General features: G+C 36.4%; 2 protein-coding genes and 1 non-coding gene across 5 annotated transcripts in view; 1 reads left to right on the top strand and 2 right to left on the bottom strand.

Annotated features, from left to right (window-relative positions):
• The window catches only part of LOC127852757 (uncharacterized), a 139880-nt gene that overhangs the window by 40756 nt on the left and 83128 nt on the right, over positions 1-15996 (bottom strand). The window lies entirely within an intron of this gene.
• On the bottom strand, positions 2332-2403 carry Trnad-guc (transfer RNA aspartic acid (anticodon GUC)). The gene has a single exon. It is a non-coding gene; the product is annotated as a tRNA-Asp (tRNA).
• LOC127852845 (transmembrane protein 47-like) overlaps positions 7727-15996 on the top strand; it is a 106417-nt gene continuing 98147 nt past the window's right edge. Inside the window, exon 1 of the mRNA XM_052386866.1 lies at positions 7727-7859. Within this exon, the coding sequence (XP_052242826.1) occupies positions 7857-7859 (3 nt within the window). The 5' untranslated portion in view covers positions 7727-7856. The remainder of the gene's footprint in view (positions 7860-15996) is intronic.

Raw genomic sequence — 15996 nt, 5'->3', positions numbered from 1 at the left:
GTCGACATGACCTTCCGATACTAGACATAATCCACCAAATGCTGACTTTATTCGGTAGCATTTATGAAACATCATCATCCGAATAATATAAATTGTCAATGTCGTGGAGCATAGTGTGTTTGTGATTGGAAGCATAAATGAAGACTGAAAATCGCTCGTATACTTACATTATGTTCGTCGAATTCTACCTTGGGAGTCAAAGATTTACCAATACACATATGGGCTTTATTAGCGGCTCTTATGCAAAATTAATTAGATTGTTCTTATCCACCCACGATGGACTTTGGAAGATGTGTGTTTTGGATAGGGAGGGAACTGTGAATGTAGTTGAAACATCTTTTTAAATTTTACAGTATGGTGTAATTATATACAGAAACAAAAAATGGCGCGACAGAGGCCGACGCGTATCCCCACGCCGCATGTTTGACCCAGGGGCGCCCCATGGTTGGCAATAGGTCCATGCATAGTTGAGATTGACCGTTTTGTCATAAGAGAAGGTCAGTTTCAATTAGAAGTGCATCGGTGTAGAAATGAAAAAATTCTAGTAAAAGACAATTTCGGGTGGGTGTGGCCTATTATGGGCGGGGCGCCCCAGGGTTGGTAAAGGGGCCATACATGTTGCGATTGACCTTATTGTCATAAGAGATGTTCAGTATCAATTTGAAGTAAATCGGTGTAAAAATGAAGAAATTATTGTAAAAGGCAATTTTGGGTGGGCGTGGCCTATTTGGGTGTGGCCTATTATGGGCGGGGCGCCCCAGCGTTGGTAATGGGGCCATACATAGTTGTGATTGACCGTATTGTCATAAGAGAAGTTCAGTATCAATTAGACGTGAATCGGTGTAGAAATGAAGAAATTATAGTAAAAGACAATTCTGGGTGGGTGTGGCCTATTATGGGCGGGGCGCCCCAGGGTTGGTAATGGGGCCTTACATAGTTGAGATTGACTGTATTGTCATAAGAGATGTTCAGTATCAATTTGAAGTAAATCATTGTAGAAATGAAGAAATTATAGTAAAAGGCAATTTTGGGTGGGCGTGGCCTATGTAGGCGGGGCGCCCCAGGGTTGGTAATGGCGCCATGCAAAGTTGAGATTGACCGTATTGCCATAAAAGAGGTTCAGTATCAATTTGAAGTGAATCGGTGTAGAAATGAAGAAATTATAGTAAAAGGCAATTTTGGGTGGGCGTGGCCTATGTGGGCGGGGCGCCCCAGGGTTGGTAATGGGGCCATGCATAGCTGATATTGACCGTATTGTCTTAAAGGGGCCTTTTCACAGATTTTGGCATTTTTTTAACTTATTCATTAAATGCTATATATTGATAAATGTAAACATTGGATCATAAAAGCTCCAGTAAAAAATCAAGAAAAAAATTAAAAAAGGGAAAAGAACATTGCCCGGAGCAGGTTTCGATCCAGTGACCCCTGGAGTCCTGCCAGAGTTCTGAAGTAAAAACGATTTAGCCTACTGAGCTATTCCGCCGAGTACACATTCGTGACGTATTTTATACATTATATAAGCAATCTTCGTAGTTTCACAAAATTTAACGACAAAAACAGAACTCTCCAAATTATTCAATCGTTTCGCGTTGCAACGCTTTATAATTTTTAGGTTTTAAAATCGTCAAAAGATGCATATAATGGCTATATTAGAGCATGGTTAATGTTCAGTATTACTGTTTCCTCACAAATATCATAACTAAAACGAAAACTTACGGATCTGAAACAACTTTTTTCAATTTTGTCAATTTACCAAAGCGTGAAAAGATCCCTTTAAGAGAGGTAAGTATCAATTTGAAGTGAATCGGTGTAGAAATGAAGAAATTATGGTAAAAGGCAATTTTGAGTGGGCGTGGCCTATGTGGCCGGGGCGCCCCAGGGTTGGTTATGGGGCCATGCATAGTTGAGATTGACCCTAGTGTAATAAGAGAGGCTCAGTATCAATTTGAAGTAAATCGGTGCAGAAATGAAGAAGTTAATGTAAAATAACATTTAAAAAATGAGTGAAAATCTTTGACCCGGCCCCGCCCCAACCCCCATAACTTTTGACCCAGGGGTCAGATCAAAATTCCGTCACTGTCACCGTCGAACATATGCTCAAAGCTACTATGTATGTAAGTTCCAAGGTTCTAGTGCTAATAGTGTAGGAGGAGCAGGTGGCCAGGACGGACATCAATACAATACACATCAATACAATATCCCCACTTTTTCTCCGAAAAACGTGGGGATAATAAAATTTATAATTGTTTATATAAACTATGGAAAAATAATAAGTACACTATTGAATGCATATTAAAAATAAAGCTAAGTAAATAACAACGAAAAAAAATGCTCCCCGACGGGGAATCGAACCCCGGTCTCCCGCGTGACAGGCGGGGATACTTACCACTATACTATCGAGGAGACAACACTTGTGTGTTAAACAATAATATTTAAATCTAATTACATGTACAAGCACACCTTTTCGCCTTCGTAGGTGTACGTTTGTAATAAATGGTCAGTAGTTAACAAATCACTTTTTAAGGTAAAATGTTTACTTAAACTTTTCAATCTATAACCGTTTAAACATTTAAATTCTCTTTCGGTTGTCCATTTTTTGTCATTCTATACATAGATGGTGACGTCACTACGTTATTATCAGTAAAGACCGGTGTGACACAATGATTTTTCGGCGTAAGCTGAATAAGCCAGCTTTTCACCCTGACTTGACCTTTGTAAGTGTCCAATAATACTCAAATAAAATTTCCCGCGGCTAGGTACGAATGAATACACTTCATTTATTCCATTGGCTGATTTGAGTATAACATCAGAACATTGGAAACATATCCGCGTCTTTGTAACACTGTTTTACTGCATGAAACAATTTTATCTCTAATGAAAAGGCCCAATAGATAGAACAGTTTTACAATCAATTTTCGACATAAATACAGTTTGTGCGTTCACCTTTTATTTTCAGAGAATTACCAGCGCAAAAGCGTTTAACTAAAGGCTATGTTGTCATATTTAGTACTTACTTGCATTGCATTTCAACCCGCAAGGTTTCGGGTCAATACGCGGTCATTTTGTGAAAGTCAGAGTTTATATACAGTTCATCACCGGAGTTCGCAAAAGGGGTTGCGATCATTGTGTCTTACTGACAATAACGTAGTGACTGTAATGCATTGCATTCCAATCCGCAAGGTATCAAGGTCAGTTTGCGGTCAGTTGCAGAAATCTTTATATAAACGCCGTCTCGTAAACTTTGTGCACTTGAAGTCTGTTTTGATCAGAAAGATACTAAATAAAGATATTCGGCGATATTATTGTGGTATGTCAATCATCGATTTTTAATATGGTTTCAAAATTTGCATGATAAGGACCAATTTTGATAAAATTAATTAGAAATATTTATCCATTTAGACCAGTTTATTAAGCATGACCACAATAATTCGCTATACTATAATTATGCAATTAAATAAGATTCGAGTATTGCCGGCTGACCTATATGCACTCGTTTATTTTCATGTTTCTTGTGTTTTTCTATTCTGTAAATATAGATATCTGAGTAATAATATCACATAAAGCAAAATAAGCCACGAAATCTGGCGCAACACCCCGTAATTGATTTGCTTATGATGTAGCTAACAACTGCGCAGAAAAAAGGCATCCGCTACTTTTTATCTCATAGAGATAACTTTTGATCGTTCATAAACATCGACCACAATCAACGCCGTATATCTTTTTTAAAGATATTTCTTGTTTGTTTTATCATGTTACGGAGGATTCCGAAGATAGTCGGTGTATCACGGCCGCTCGATGTAGTTGGACGGAATATGCCGGTATTTCCCGAACGCTGTAGAAGGAAAATGCACGTTGTGCAAGTGCATAAAAAGTATGAAAAATGTCGCAAAACAAAAACTTAAGAAGACTGATGACCGGGAAAATTATTGCATTGGCTCCAGTAAAGGTAATACAGCTTGATTTAACTGTTATTGTAAAAATGCATATAAAAGTAAGCTAATTGCGATACTTTCCTTTTGCTATTATTGATCAAGTTGGAAATTCACAGACAGATGTATAGGATTGTGAACTGTTCCGTCTATATTGATCTGTTCCCGACTAGTTGACAGTGTACACAGCTGTCTGACCATGTAGTCCAGGATGTTTGCACTTGACATTTGTTCAGCAAAATGCAGAGCCAAATATCCATGCGGCACAAACATTTTTAAAGCGCTATATGGTCGTCTATCGTCTTGATACTTTTTTGGCACTTGCCTTTAATAGCAGGGATAATCTGTAGTTGTTTGCGCCATTTGTTCCATAGCATTAAATAAAAATAACAAAATTGTAAAAGCCTTGAGTTTTTATTTTAAAGAATCTAATTATGGGTAAAAAATGAAAGAACATACCATTATATTATTATTTTTTGGCTCAGTTCAAACTTTACAATGTACGGCGCATTTTGGATTGTTTCTCTCAGGTATTTAATATTATACGGTTCAAAAGAACTAATGAAACGTCATAACACTTAAAGACCATTCAAATAAGATTTCAAGCTATATATTTTGTGCAAATTATTAAATAAGATCAACTGTGTTTAAATACATTTGTCCACAGTCAGCAGTTCAATGAGGTATATTAGTGGATAATTATGTAAGATGTTAGCGCTACATAACAATGCTAAAAGAAATAGCACAAGGGGAACAACACCGCCCATTTAAAGTTGTATTGGTTTCACAGTTCTTTGCCTTCCCATTTACATTTTTGTGCCCGCATTGTGTTCGTTCAATAGCTCTGTTACATATGTATATGGCTTCAGTTATATGCAAATTTGTTTTTAAAAATAACACGTGAAAGAAATATTCATAACTCTGTACATAAAAATGCAAGTCCCAGATCAATGAATGCAATATTTATTACCAATTTGGGGACATTGTATGAGCATTGACCCGATCTCCTACTGAACAGGTTACTATATCCCCGATTTTCCAAAAATCGATTGGGTATTAAATGAAACGCTGAATGTTTGAAAAGAAACACTCGGCGTTGGAATGTATACATAGATCGTAAGTAAATTCAAGTTAAATGCAAGATGAGCTAGATGATCGGTAACGTGACGTCTCAGATCCAATTATTATTGATTATGCAATTCATATTATTGTTGCAATTGTGTAATCACTCTCTTCAAATAAACAAACACAACATGATATAAAATCAATGACTATTGGATACCTTTTACTACATATCTTACACAAATGTCAAACCACAATTTTAAACAGGTCATTCTGAGGAAAAAGTATGGTATAACGCACTATAAACAAAATGCAGCCCAATAATACTAATTTGAATATTTAAAGGATTGTTATAAAAAGTAAAGACCCATTCAATTTATTTAAACTTCTTGGGTTATAATTTATTTTTCACCAAGTTATGCGCGTGTATTAAGGTATACAACATTGCCAAGTGCTATTCAAAAATTAAATTTGCTATTTATTTATTTCTCATATGTATTAGTTTTAGTTTCTGCTTGCCAAAACATCAAGAAATTAACCAATTTATGCCTAGCGTCTAGAAAAAAGGCCTTGGCAAACAGCGTTGACCCAGATGAGACGCCGCAATATGCGGCGTCTCATCAGGGTCTGCGCTGTTTGCTTAAAGGATTTTCTGTAAGAAATATTCTAAATATAGAAATTAATATTCTAGACATCCCTAATTTTGGAAATAAATTGATCCGATTTAGAAGGATGGGAATGTCCACTAGGCATAAATGGGTTAAGAGGAGGCAGCAGAGAGCAATATTATTAAGCCCTACATGTTTATGTTGTATGTACTGTTATTTAAGTCGCGTATATAGGCGTCACATATCAGTCTTTTCTCTATAAGAACGCACATTGCATTATAAACACAACATAAAAGGATAACACTAAAGAATACACACTTATTTTTTATATATAGTGTGGGTTAAATTTTAGCTTTTGAATTAATTTTATACGCTTAAATATATGTAGGTTTTAATCCTCAAAGCCAGTAATCATCCTAAAGCGATTATATCTGGTAACGATGGCAATCACTTATCCGCTTCATGTATAGCGTGGTCAAATATCAAGTAAAATACCTGAGCTCACTTTAAGACATTCTTTGAAGAAATGTTTCTTATCAAAATGTTTTTCCTCTCCCTTATGCAAATTCTTCTTATTGTATGTATTGTAAGTAAATTAGTAAATATAATTTGCGCAGTTGCAAAATTAGATGCAATTCTTTATTACCTTCAAAGCTTACCATGATAACCAGTTCATAACACAACTCTCCAATCTCTATCTTCAGTCATTAGTTATAAATTGTATAATGCATACATAATGTCGGCTATGAACGTGTGTAAGCTCTCTTGCTGAATAAATGTTGTTGTTGTTGTTGCAAGGAGAAATAACTGCGCCTCTCTTTTTATTCGGATATTCGTACATGGTAAAGAATATAATATTCAAAGCATAGTTAATTCAAATTGGAATACATTTAGATTTTTTTCCTTTTTCGGATGATGCTGTGTTTTTATCTAAGATCTACAGGCATAGCTAAATAATCTCGCATCGTATTAGGATAAATATAAATAATATACTACATGTATTTACAAAACAAAATAATGGTTTTCCCGAAAGGGGCGTGCTAAACAGCAATTGCAAACGGGCATTCAAAGAAACAAAATTGAATCAATAAGAAAGTTATAAGTTAGTTCCTGAGTTTGTGTTTATTGATATTCCTCTGTTAATGCATACACTTAGAGATCAGCGTACATGAATATCTGAGTGCAGAGTTAGTGTTGATTCATCAACGCCGGTTGCGTGAAGTTGGCTCGCAGTTTGACGTTCGGCATGAGCGCAACATTCAAATTACCGAATGTTGAGCTGGCTCGGCATTCCAGCTCATCATTCAGTTCGACATTCGGAGATAATGTTGTACAATTATTTTTGAATGTCGAGCTGGCTCGGCATTCCAGCTCGACATTCAGTTCAACATTCGGAGATAAGCATGCAACACTATATCCGAATGTCGAACTGAATGTCGAGCTGGAATGCCAAGCGAGCTCAACATTCGAAAATGAGCATACAACTCTATATCCGGATGTCGAACTGAATGTCGAGCTGGAATGCCGAGCCAGCTTGACATTCAATATTAATTGTACAACATTAACTCCGAATGTCGAACTGAATGTCGAGCTGGAATGCCGAGCCAGCTCAACATTCGGTAATTTGAATGTTGTGCTAATGTCGAACGGCGAGCCAACTTCACGCACCTATCAACGTCATTACTAATATACACAGAATAAATACGCATTTGAAAGGTCTCTGTATTTAGACGATAGTGCTAGTGACGATACAACAACGCAAAGAACTATGTTAAACTATCCTCGCATAAATTGTTGACCGAAACTGGCTGAAACATAAGCAAAAAGAAAGTTGTTACAATGTTTGTAATCTTAATAACAAGTATGCACTCATTTTTATAAATGTTGAATAGTAATACTGAAGTAACGCTAACAGAGTTGTTTATTTACTAAGTAAATACATCACCAATAATCGTCTAAGTGAAAAGTGAGTGTACGAACCACTGCTCTAGCCGGACAGCCACAAAAAATATACAGTCGATTGGTGTATAGCGGATTTTAGTGAGTAACGGATAGGTTAAACGTTTTTTTGCAAAATACTTTTATTTATGTTAAGATTTATGGTTTTCTATGAATTGAATACAAAAAGACTATCATTATTAAGTCGATCCATGTTTTTGTTGACGTGGGTCAATGTTTACTTCTATTTTTTTCGTAAGCAAAACAAGGTCACGTTATGTACGCACCGTTTTTGTGACGACAGGAAAAGTGCAGACGAATGGTTTGTTGAATTTTGCAGATTTTGTTTGGTAAACATAATGTTCATTGATGTAATATTTTAGTATTATGTGTCCTTTACAAAAGTAAGAATGCTCAGAAACCAAATTGATGCGTACCATATAAATAAGCATGAAAGCTGCAACTCGGGATTTAGTGAATATCGGAAATGTGGTGACCCATATTCAGGAATGTGGGGATTGTCTCAAAATAAATATAAACTCAATTTAAGTTGTCCAATACACATGTGGTTAGCGTGTGGTTATGATATTAATTAGTGAAAACATAATTTGTAATGAAAAATAATAAAATCATAACGAAAATTCGATTTCTCTGAAAACATACTTTTCACTATCAAATCTATATATATAACAAGGTATTCAACTCAAAATGACCCGAATATAGGGTGCATCGCTTTGAACAGCCATTACTTCATCAATTGTGCAGCGATTTCCATGAACTTGGTCTTATTAAACGCAGAAATGAATTTCCTTTCTAGAAATGTACATATATTGCAAAAAAAATTACAAACGCTGTGTCAAATTTCAAGAAATAAAACGATACACATGTAATCCGATAAAGACCTAAGCGATCCGGTAATGGCTGAATCAATGTTCCATGAAATTCGCGCTGTAAACAAATAATATTTGTTTCGGAAATTTAATACCGCTGGCATGTTTCGATTGGAAAGACATGTGTCTATCTAGGTTTAATGGTTTATTTACTGAATGCATGGTGTTTACGTTGAAATGAAACTCGAAGTCCTTAGCTATCCGTTATACACCAATCGATTGTATGTACTGTTTTGTTTTAATTTGAATTCTCTGCATTGAAAACTTTGCCTAATTCCATTTGCGCTCAATATTTTAAAAGTACAATGAAAAGTGCGTTAAGACATCCACGACGAAGCATATGTATCGAAATCAAAGCCTCAACTTCATTGATTATTTTGGTTTGCTTTGGAAAAACGTATTTCAATGAAGTTTGGTCTAAACATTTATATGTCCGAAATACGTGATGTACAGTCCAATATTATGAAAACATATTTCTGAATATGTCAAAGACTACTTCTACTGTTTAGACAGTAGTGTGGTGAACACATTTATGAACTTATATAAAATTCACATGTATGTGCGCTATACAATACAGTCGCTTTACTAATGCACATGTATGTGCGTTATACAATACAGTCGCTTTACGTATGCACATGTATGTACGCTATACAATACAGTCGCTTTACGTATGCACATGTATGTACGCTATACAATACAGTCGCTTTACGTATGCACATGTATGTACGCTATACAATACAGTCGCTATACATATGCAAATGGATGTGCGCTATACAATACAGTCGCTTTACGTATGCACATGTATGTACGCTTTACAATACAGTCGCTTTACGTATGCACATGTATGTGCGCTATACAATACAGTCGCAGTCGCTTTACATATGCACATCTTGTATGTGCACTAAACAATACAGGCGCTTTACGTATGCAAATGTATGTGCGCTATACAATAGAGTCGCTTTACGTATGCACATGTATGTGCGCTATACAATACAGTCGCTTTATGTACGCACATGTATGTACGCTATACAAAACAGACGCTTCACATATGCACATGTATGTGCGCTAAACAATGCAGTCGCTTAACAACATATGCACATGTATATACGCTATACAATACAGTCGTTTTGCATTTGCACATGTATGAACGCTATACAATACAGTCGCTTTACATATGCACATGTATGTTCGCTTAACAATACAGTCGCTTTATATATGCACATGTATGTACGCAATACAATACAGTCGCTTTACATATGCACATGTATATACGCTATACAATACAGTCGCTTTACATATGCAGATGTATGTACGGTATATAATACAGTCGCTTAACATATGAGTCTCGCTCTGGAAAACGGGACTCGGCGCATGCGTTAAGTGTCGCCCGCATGGGCTAAACAGGGACGACACTTTCCGCCTTAACTGGTGTGTCGCTCAGATGAGACTTTATTGAATCGATCAAAATAAAATGTCGTCCCTGATAAGCATGTCAGGACCTGCACCAGCTATTCTGGGATGAAAATAATATGTATGTTTTTATTGTATTTCTTATATGTACTTTCTATTGAACCAAATAAATAGTGTTTAAACCAATCTGGGACGAAACTTTAGGCACATGCATTAAGCCCTGTTTTTGCAAAACGAGACTTCAATTATATGCTCAGATCTTGGGTCTCTGCCTGTCTGTCATTGCGGCTGTATGGATGCTGGTATCACTGGTCGGACGGAACTGGGTTCGAGTCTCCTTCCACTACCACGAGGACCGAGCTTGGGACTGGAGCCTGTGGAACACGTGCAATACCGTCGAACATGAACACGTGATCTGTGTGAGCGCGGGTAAGCATATGTGAATGACCTGGTCGATCCACACTTTGTGAGGGTGCGCAAGATCTGTTATGTCAACAAGTGCTGGTTTTAGCCAAGAAATTGAACGAAGAGTGTCTCAAAAAGATTTTTTTAGTTGCACACGCCGTAAAATAAATATATTGGGTATTAATGTTTTCCTTCATAGTTAATACCGCATTTTTCTGTTGTACTGAAACAGGAGTATTTTGTAAGAAATATATTTTCACTAATGGTCGTTTTTGTTGAGAATTAAATATCAGAAATATATTAATATATATTTAATATATTAAAAAAGAAAAGCAGAGTTTAATTAGATTGAAATTACGTTTACTGCTTCACATTGCGTGTTTACAACTGGTATTACTTTCACTGAAAATTTGGTGAATACTTCTGTGAGGTGGGATGTATGAAAGCTGAATACCACATTCACACCAATAATAATGGTGATAAATACGATTTTGTTAAAACAATCACGCATCCAATTTATTTATGGCCGATCAATAACATTCATTCGACAAAATTAAATTATAACATGATCTGACAAATGTTTCTTTTTGCAAGTGAAATGAGAACTACCATACTAATACCATGCTGCGCACAAGACCGAACAAATCTGCGTTGTTTACTTATTAATATAACAACGGCAATCTGATTATATTTATGTCTCTTCTTACTAGATTGGTTGACTGTGTGCCTGGTGTTCAACATGGTGGCCCTCATTCTCTGCGCTTCTGGTGTGGTCTGCGGAATTCTGGGCTCGCGACCGTCGGAGGCGGGCGCCCATCGGGACTGCTTCTACATTGCCGCCACTGGGTTTCTGGTTCTGTCAAGTCAGTGTTATTATGTATTTTTAACCAGGTTTTCCGAATGAAAAAACTAGTTATTATATTGGCGTATGTCGGCAGCCGGGCGGGCGGGTGGGCGGGCGGGCGGGGTGGACGGGCGGGCGGGCGGTCGGGCGGGCGGTCGGGCTGGCTGACGGGCGGGCGGGCGGAACAAGCTTGTCCGGGCCATAACTTTGTCGTTCATTATGAGATTTTAAACTCATTTGGCACATTTGTTCACCATCATTAGACGGTGTGTCGCTCGAAAGAATTACGTCCAAGGTCAAGGTCACACTTTGAGTTCAAAGGTCAAAAATGGCCATAAATAAGCTTGTCCGGACCATAACTATGTCATTCATTGTGAGATATTTAAAATCATTTGGCACATTTGTTCACCATCATTGAACGGTGTGTCGCACAAAAGAATTACGTCAATATCTCCAAGGTCAAGGTCGCCACGACTAAAAATAGATTTATTTTGAAACAAAGGGGGTTAATTATAAACAATCAGTTCAGTTTGAGTTGTCTCCCTTTATTAGACTTATTTTTCAAATTGGAAACCTGGTTTTGTGGCAATTTTGTCCCTTGTCTATTACATTTTCTCTGTGCCCATATGTTATCGAATATCATAGACATTATTTAACTTATACACTTAGTGTGGACGTAAAATACAAAAGTTTACCCTTGCCTAAAATGAGATATGAAGAAGAACTTCGCGTCAGTTTAATATATAAATAATTATTATTTTTTGTTTATCAATCAATTTAAGAAGTGAGCTGATATTATGTCACTATTATTTTATTACATATGAATAATGCGATTCTTATTATTTTCAGCATTGATAGAATTTCTGGTGGTCCTGATTTTTCCGATAAAATTCGGTAACGACATACAAAAAACTGACGTCATCAGGCGATGGGATTTTGATTGGGCTTACGGGTTTGCATGGGGCGGGGTCATCTTCAGCCTAGGAGGAGCCCTATGCCACGCAGTACCCACAGAGCGCCGGAAGTGCTGGTCGAGTGACCTTACAGAACACGTTGACACTGCTGTTGAGGATTCATCCCCGGGATGAACTAATATTATTTCCCTATTTAAAAATCACATATTTCTAATTGTATAAGCCAAATCGGATGCAGTCGTTTTCACAAGGACTGTCGTGTTAAGTACTTATTATCCGTGTTCACCGAGCTGTTGAAGTTCCGATGTGATGTGGTTATATCACATTTAATGGCAGTTAGTATTATGTCTTAAGGATGGTAATCACAAGATAACCCCGAACTTTGTTTTCTTAGTAGTAAAATAAAGCAGAAATGTATTTACATGTTCAGTGAAAATTGTTGCTTAACCCATTTATGCCTAGTTGACTCTCCCATCCTTCTAAATTGGATCAATTTATTTCCATAATTAGAGATCTCTGGTTTATTTATTTCTATTTTTAGAATATTTCTCACAGAAATTCCTTTAAGCAAACAGCGTAGACCCTGATTAGACGCCGTATTATGCGGCGTCTCATCTGGGTCTACGCTGTTTGCTTAGGCCTTTTTTTGTAGACGCTAGGCATACATGAGTTAAGCCTTTTGTAGTACATGCCATGAATACTCTTTTGAACTGCGTCACTGTCCAACACGTATTAGCTTAATTCAGAGCAAATTATGAACCATACGTTTTTATCTTAAAATCTGTATCTATCTGTCCAATGATACGTATTAATAAAAAACGAGAGATATTGCCAAGCCGATCCTTAGAAACTTAAATAATTGCATTTTTTCTAGTTAAAGACAAATGGAGCGAAAACAGATTTCGATTGTTACCTTCTTTCTAAAACATGTCCTGCAAAAAGCATGCAAACACCGCAATTAATTTGCTTTTGTCATATTATTACACTGTAATAATATAATTTAAAAAATGCATGCTTATTTTCACCTTGGTTTCTTTATTTATCCGTCTTTCAATGGTATAATAGTAAAGTAAACAGTTGTTAAAAGAACGTCTGGGCTGCAATTTACATGTATATTTTTATATAGGTTGTCTTAAACATAGCTTATTGATATGTTACTTCATTGTTTTGTGTACAATAACGTTATTAATAACGCTACCTTATCTACCTCTTGTTGCTTTGTGCGCTAACTTTGTATTGAAATATGCTGTCAACCAATTGTTATAAATACTTTTTCCTTTATTTGCATGAAGAATACATAAACCCATTTATGCCTAGCGTCTAGAAAAAAGGCCTTGGCAAACAGCGTAGACCCAGATGAGACGCCGCGGCGTCTCATCAGGGTCTGCGCTGTTCGCTTACAGGAATTTTTGTAAGAAATATTCTAAATATAGAAATGACTAGACCAGACATCCCTAAATTTGGAAATAAATTGATCCAATGTTGAATGATGGGAGAGTCCACTGGGCATAAATGGGTTAATTAAAATCGTTGTCGTTCATTAAAATATGCATTCTTTGTTCCTCTGAGAAAATCGGTCCTTTGTACGCGTTTGAAATGAGTCAATGATCCAAGGAACAATACATAACCAATGTTTTTAACTAAAATATCACAATTGGTTTGACTCACTTATTGTCTAGTAGTCCTAAGCTTCAAGACTTTACTATCTTTCTGAGCTAACGAATACAGTGCGCTTTTATTAAAAACAAGAATTTAAAAAAAAGATATTCTGCGTATATCCTGACTTCAATATGAATTTTAAATAAATTGACCTTATATAATCAACAAAGAAGTCTTAGTATTGTTGTGCTCTTTTTTCACTTATTGGTTGCATATATACGACGCATGAAATGTTTGTTATGAAGTGCACGTATATTAGACTATATTATAGTGTTCGTAAATACAAATTTTACTGCGTAAGATCACATCATATGTTTCCTCGTATGGTTTATTATGAATATATTTCTTTGTCATCAAAACAATTGGTACGTTGAAATTTCATGAAGGCGCGTTTTTTCCACACGTTCAAAAACTTGTTACATTCGCATAATGCGAAAATTGCTCTTATGGTATATGCACTTGCTAAGTCTGGTCAGAGGCTACGCTTTCCGCTATAACAAAGCACGCAAGGTTTCGTGGTATCTCCACAGTATCCTATTTAGTATGCATATCCTGAAAAGACGGCGCGGATATGCAGGCTGGGCTGATGGCTGGAAGCATATTGCATAAGACCTATTTTCTCATGACGCGAATCTTTTAAAATCTTATTGCGTCTTGTATATGGAACATCGAACCACGATTCTTTGCGTTAGGAAATTTAAGTCACACTTTGTTATTAATAGCAAACCGTGACATGTCGGTAACCTAGTCTGGTTAGCATATGTCATGTGTGGCTAGATAATGAAACAAATTCCCTTCTATTACGGACACTAAACAATTTCGGTAGTTTTGACTCACAATTAAAGACATATGGCATAGAGTTTCATAAATTTATTTCCCTAAAATTCGTGTATTTGATATATTGAAAGCAATACTGTGTTATAAACATAAGGCGTTTATTGATATTACATTCCGTCTTCCTGACGATTTACTGATCCAGCTTTGACCCTTAAAGTCTTGGAGTTAGAATTTACCGGTGATGCGTAACTGTAAGTGGGCCAAAATGTGTCCGCATCTCCCTACACTGAGCGGTGTTACATCCTAGACCTTAAAAAACGCGGTGATGTTGCTAATGTTTTTGGTGATAATGCTCAAATCCGCCAATCGAATCGTTAATTGTCTTCATTCGGGTCAGCAAGCGTAATGCTAAGTTTAATTAAAGGTGAAAAGCTGGGTTAAACAGCTACGCCAAATAAAAGGCATTGAGGTTTTTGTAAGGGGTTTCAGGAAATATTCTTGCAGAATAACTCATGTATGCCTTGTGGACTCTCCCATCCTTCTAAATTGGATCAATTCATTTCCAAAATTAGGGATGTCTAGTATATTTATTTCTTTATTAAGAATATTTCTTACAGAATGTCCTTTAAGCAAACAGCGCAGATCCTGATGTGACGCCGCATCATGCGGCGTCTCATCTGGGTCTACGCTGTTTGCAAAGGCCTTTTTTAGACGCTAGGCATAAATTGGTTAAATATATTTTATACGCTTGGTTTCATGTGCACTAGAAAATGTGTTAAATGTATGACTGCCTTAAATCAATTGAATAAATTAGTTAAATACTTAAGCCTTATCCCACAGCTGTAATATTTACAAGTAATTTAATAGATCTATTAAATTACTTGTAAATATTACAACTGTGTGAAATACTTTTTAATTTTTGATATGGTCTCGTGCTGAGGGGGATAGGATTATCCGGAGAAAATCCATCCTGTCCGGTATGGTGACCACAAAACAAACACACACAAAAACATTGCGCCGGGAGCGAGAATAGGTGAAAAAATGTACGAGCTGACCACTGCGCTAGCCGGACGAACAACTTCTCAAAGAGTGTTGTTTATCTATATATATCATAGCAGTGCAGCGTTTACAATTTGCAGGTTCGAAACAATATTTTGGTATTGGTGCATCCAAGTCAAGTGTACAATAAAAAGTCATATATATTAATTTAAATTGTACCAATGACATATTTACCTTCATAAATACTATAAGAATAATACAGTATTGTTTTTACAGAAAAGTACAGAAATATCACACTGGCTAAATGGTCAGTAGACAAGAAACACACGTCTTTAAGAAATAGACCATCAAGTGAGTGACATTTTTATCGCGTAGTGATATTGATAACCCACTTTCAAGAGAATCGAGAACGTACCTTGATTGCAAATTGCAATTTTCTTTTCGTTTACAACCACTGCGCTAACCGGACAGCCTTCATTAACCCATTTATGCCGAGTGAACTCTCCCATCCTTGTAAATTGGATCAATTTATTTTAAAAATTAGAGATGTCTGGTATATTA

This window comes from Dreissena polymorpha, chromosome 1 (assembly GCF_020536995.1).
Source record: "Dreissena polymorpha isolate Duluth1 chromosome 1, UMN_Dpol_1.0, whole genome shotgun sequence".
Lineage (NCBI taxonomy): Eukaryota > Metazoa > Mollusca > Bivalvia > Myida > Dreissenidae > Dreissena > Dreissena polymorpha.
The sequence above is the reverse complement of the archived record's forward strand: the minus strand, read 5'-3'. Positions and strand labels throughout refer to the sequence as shown.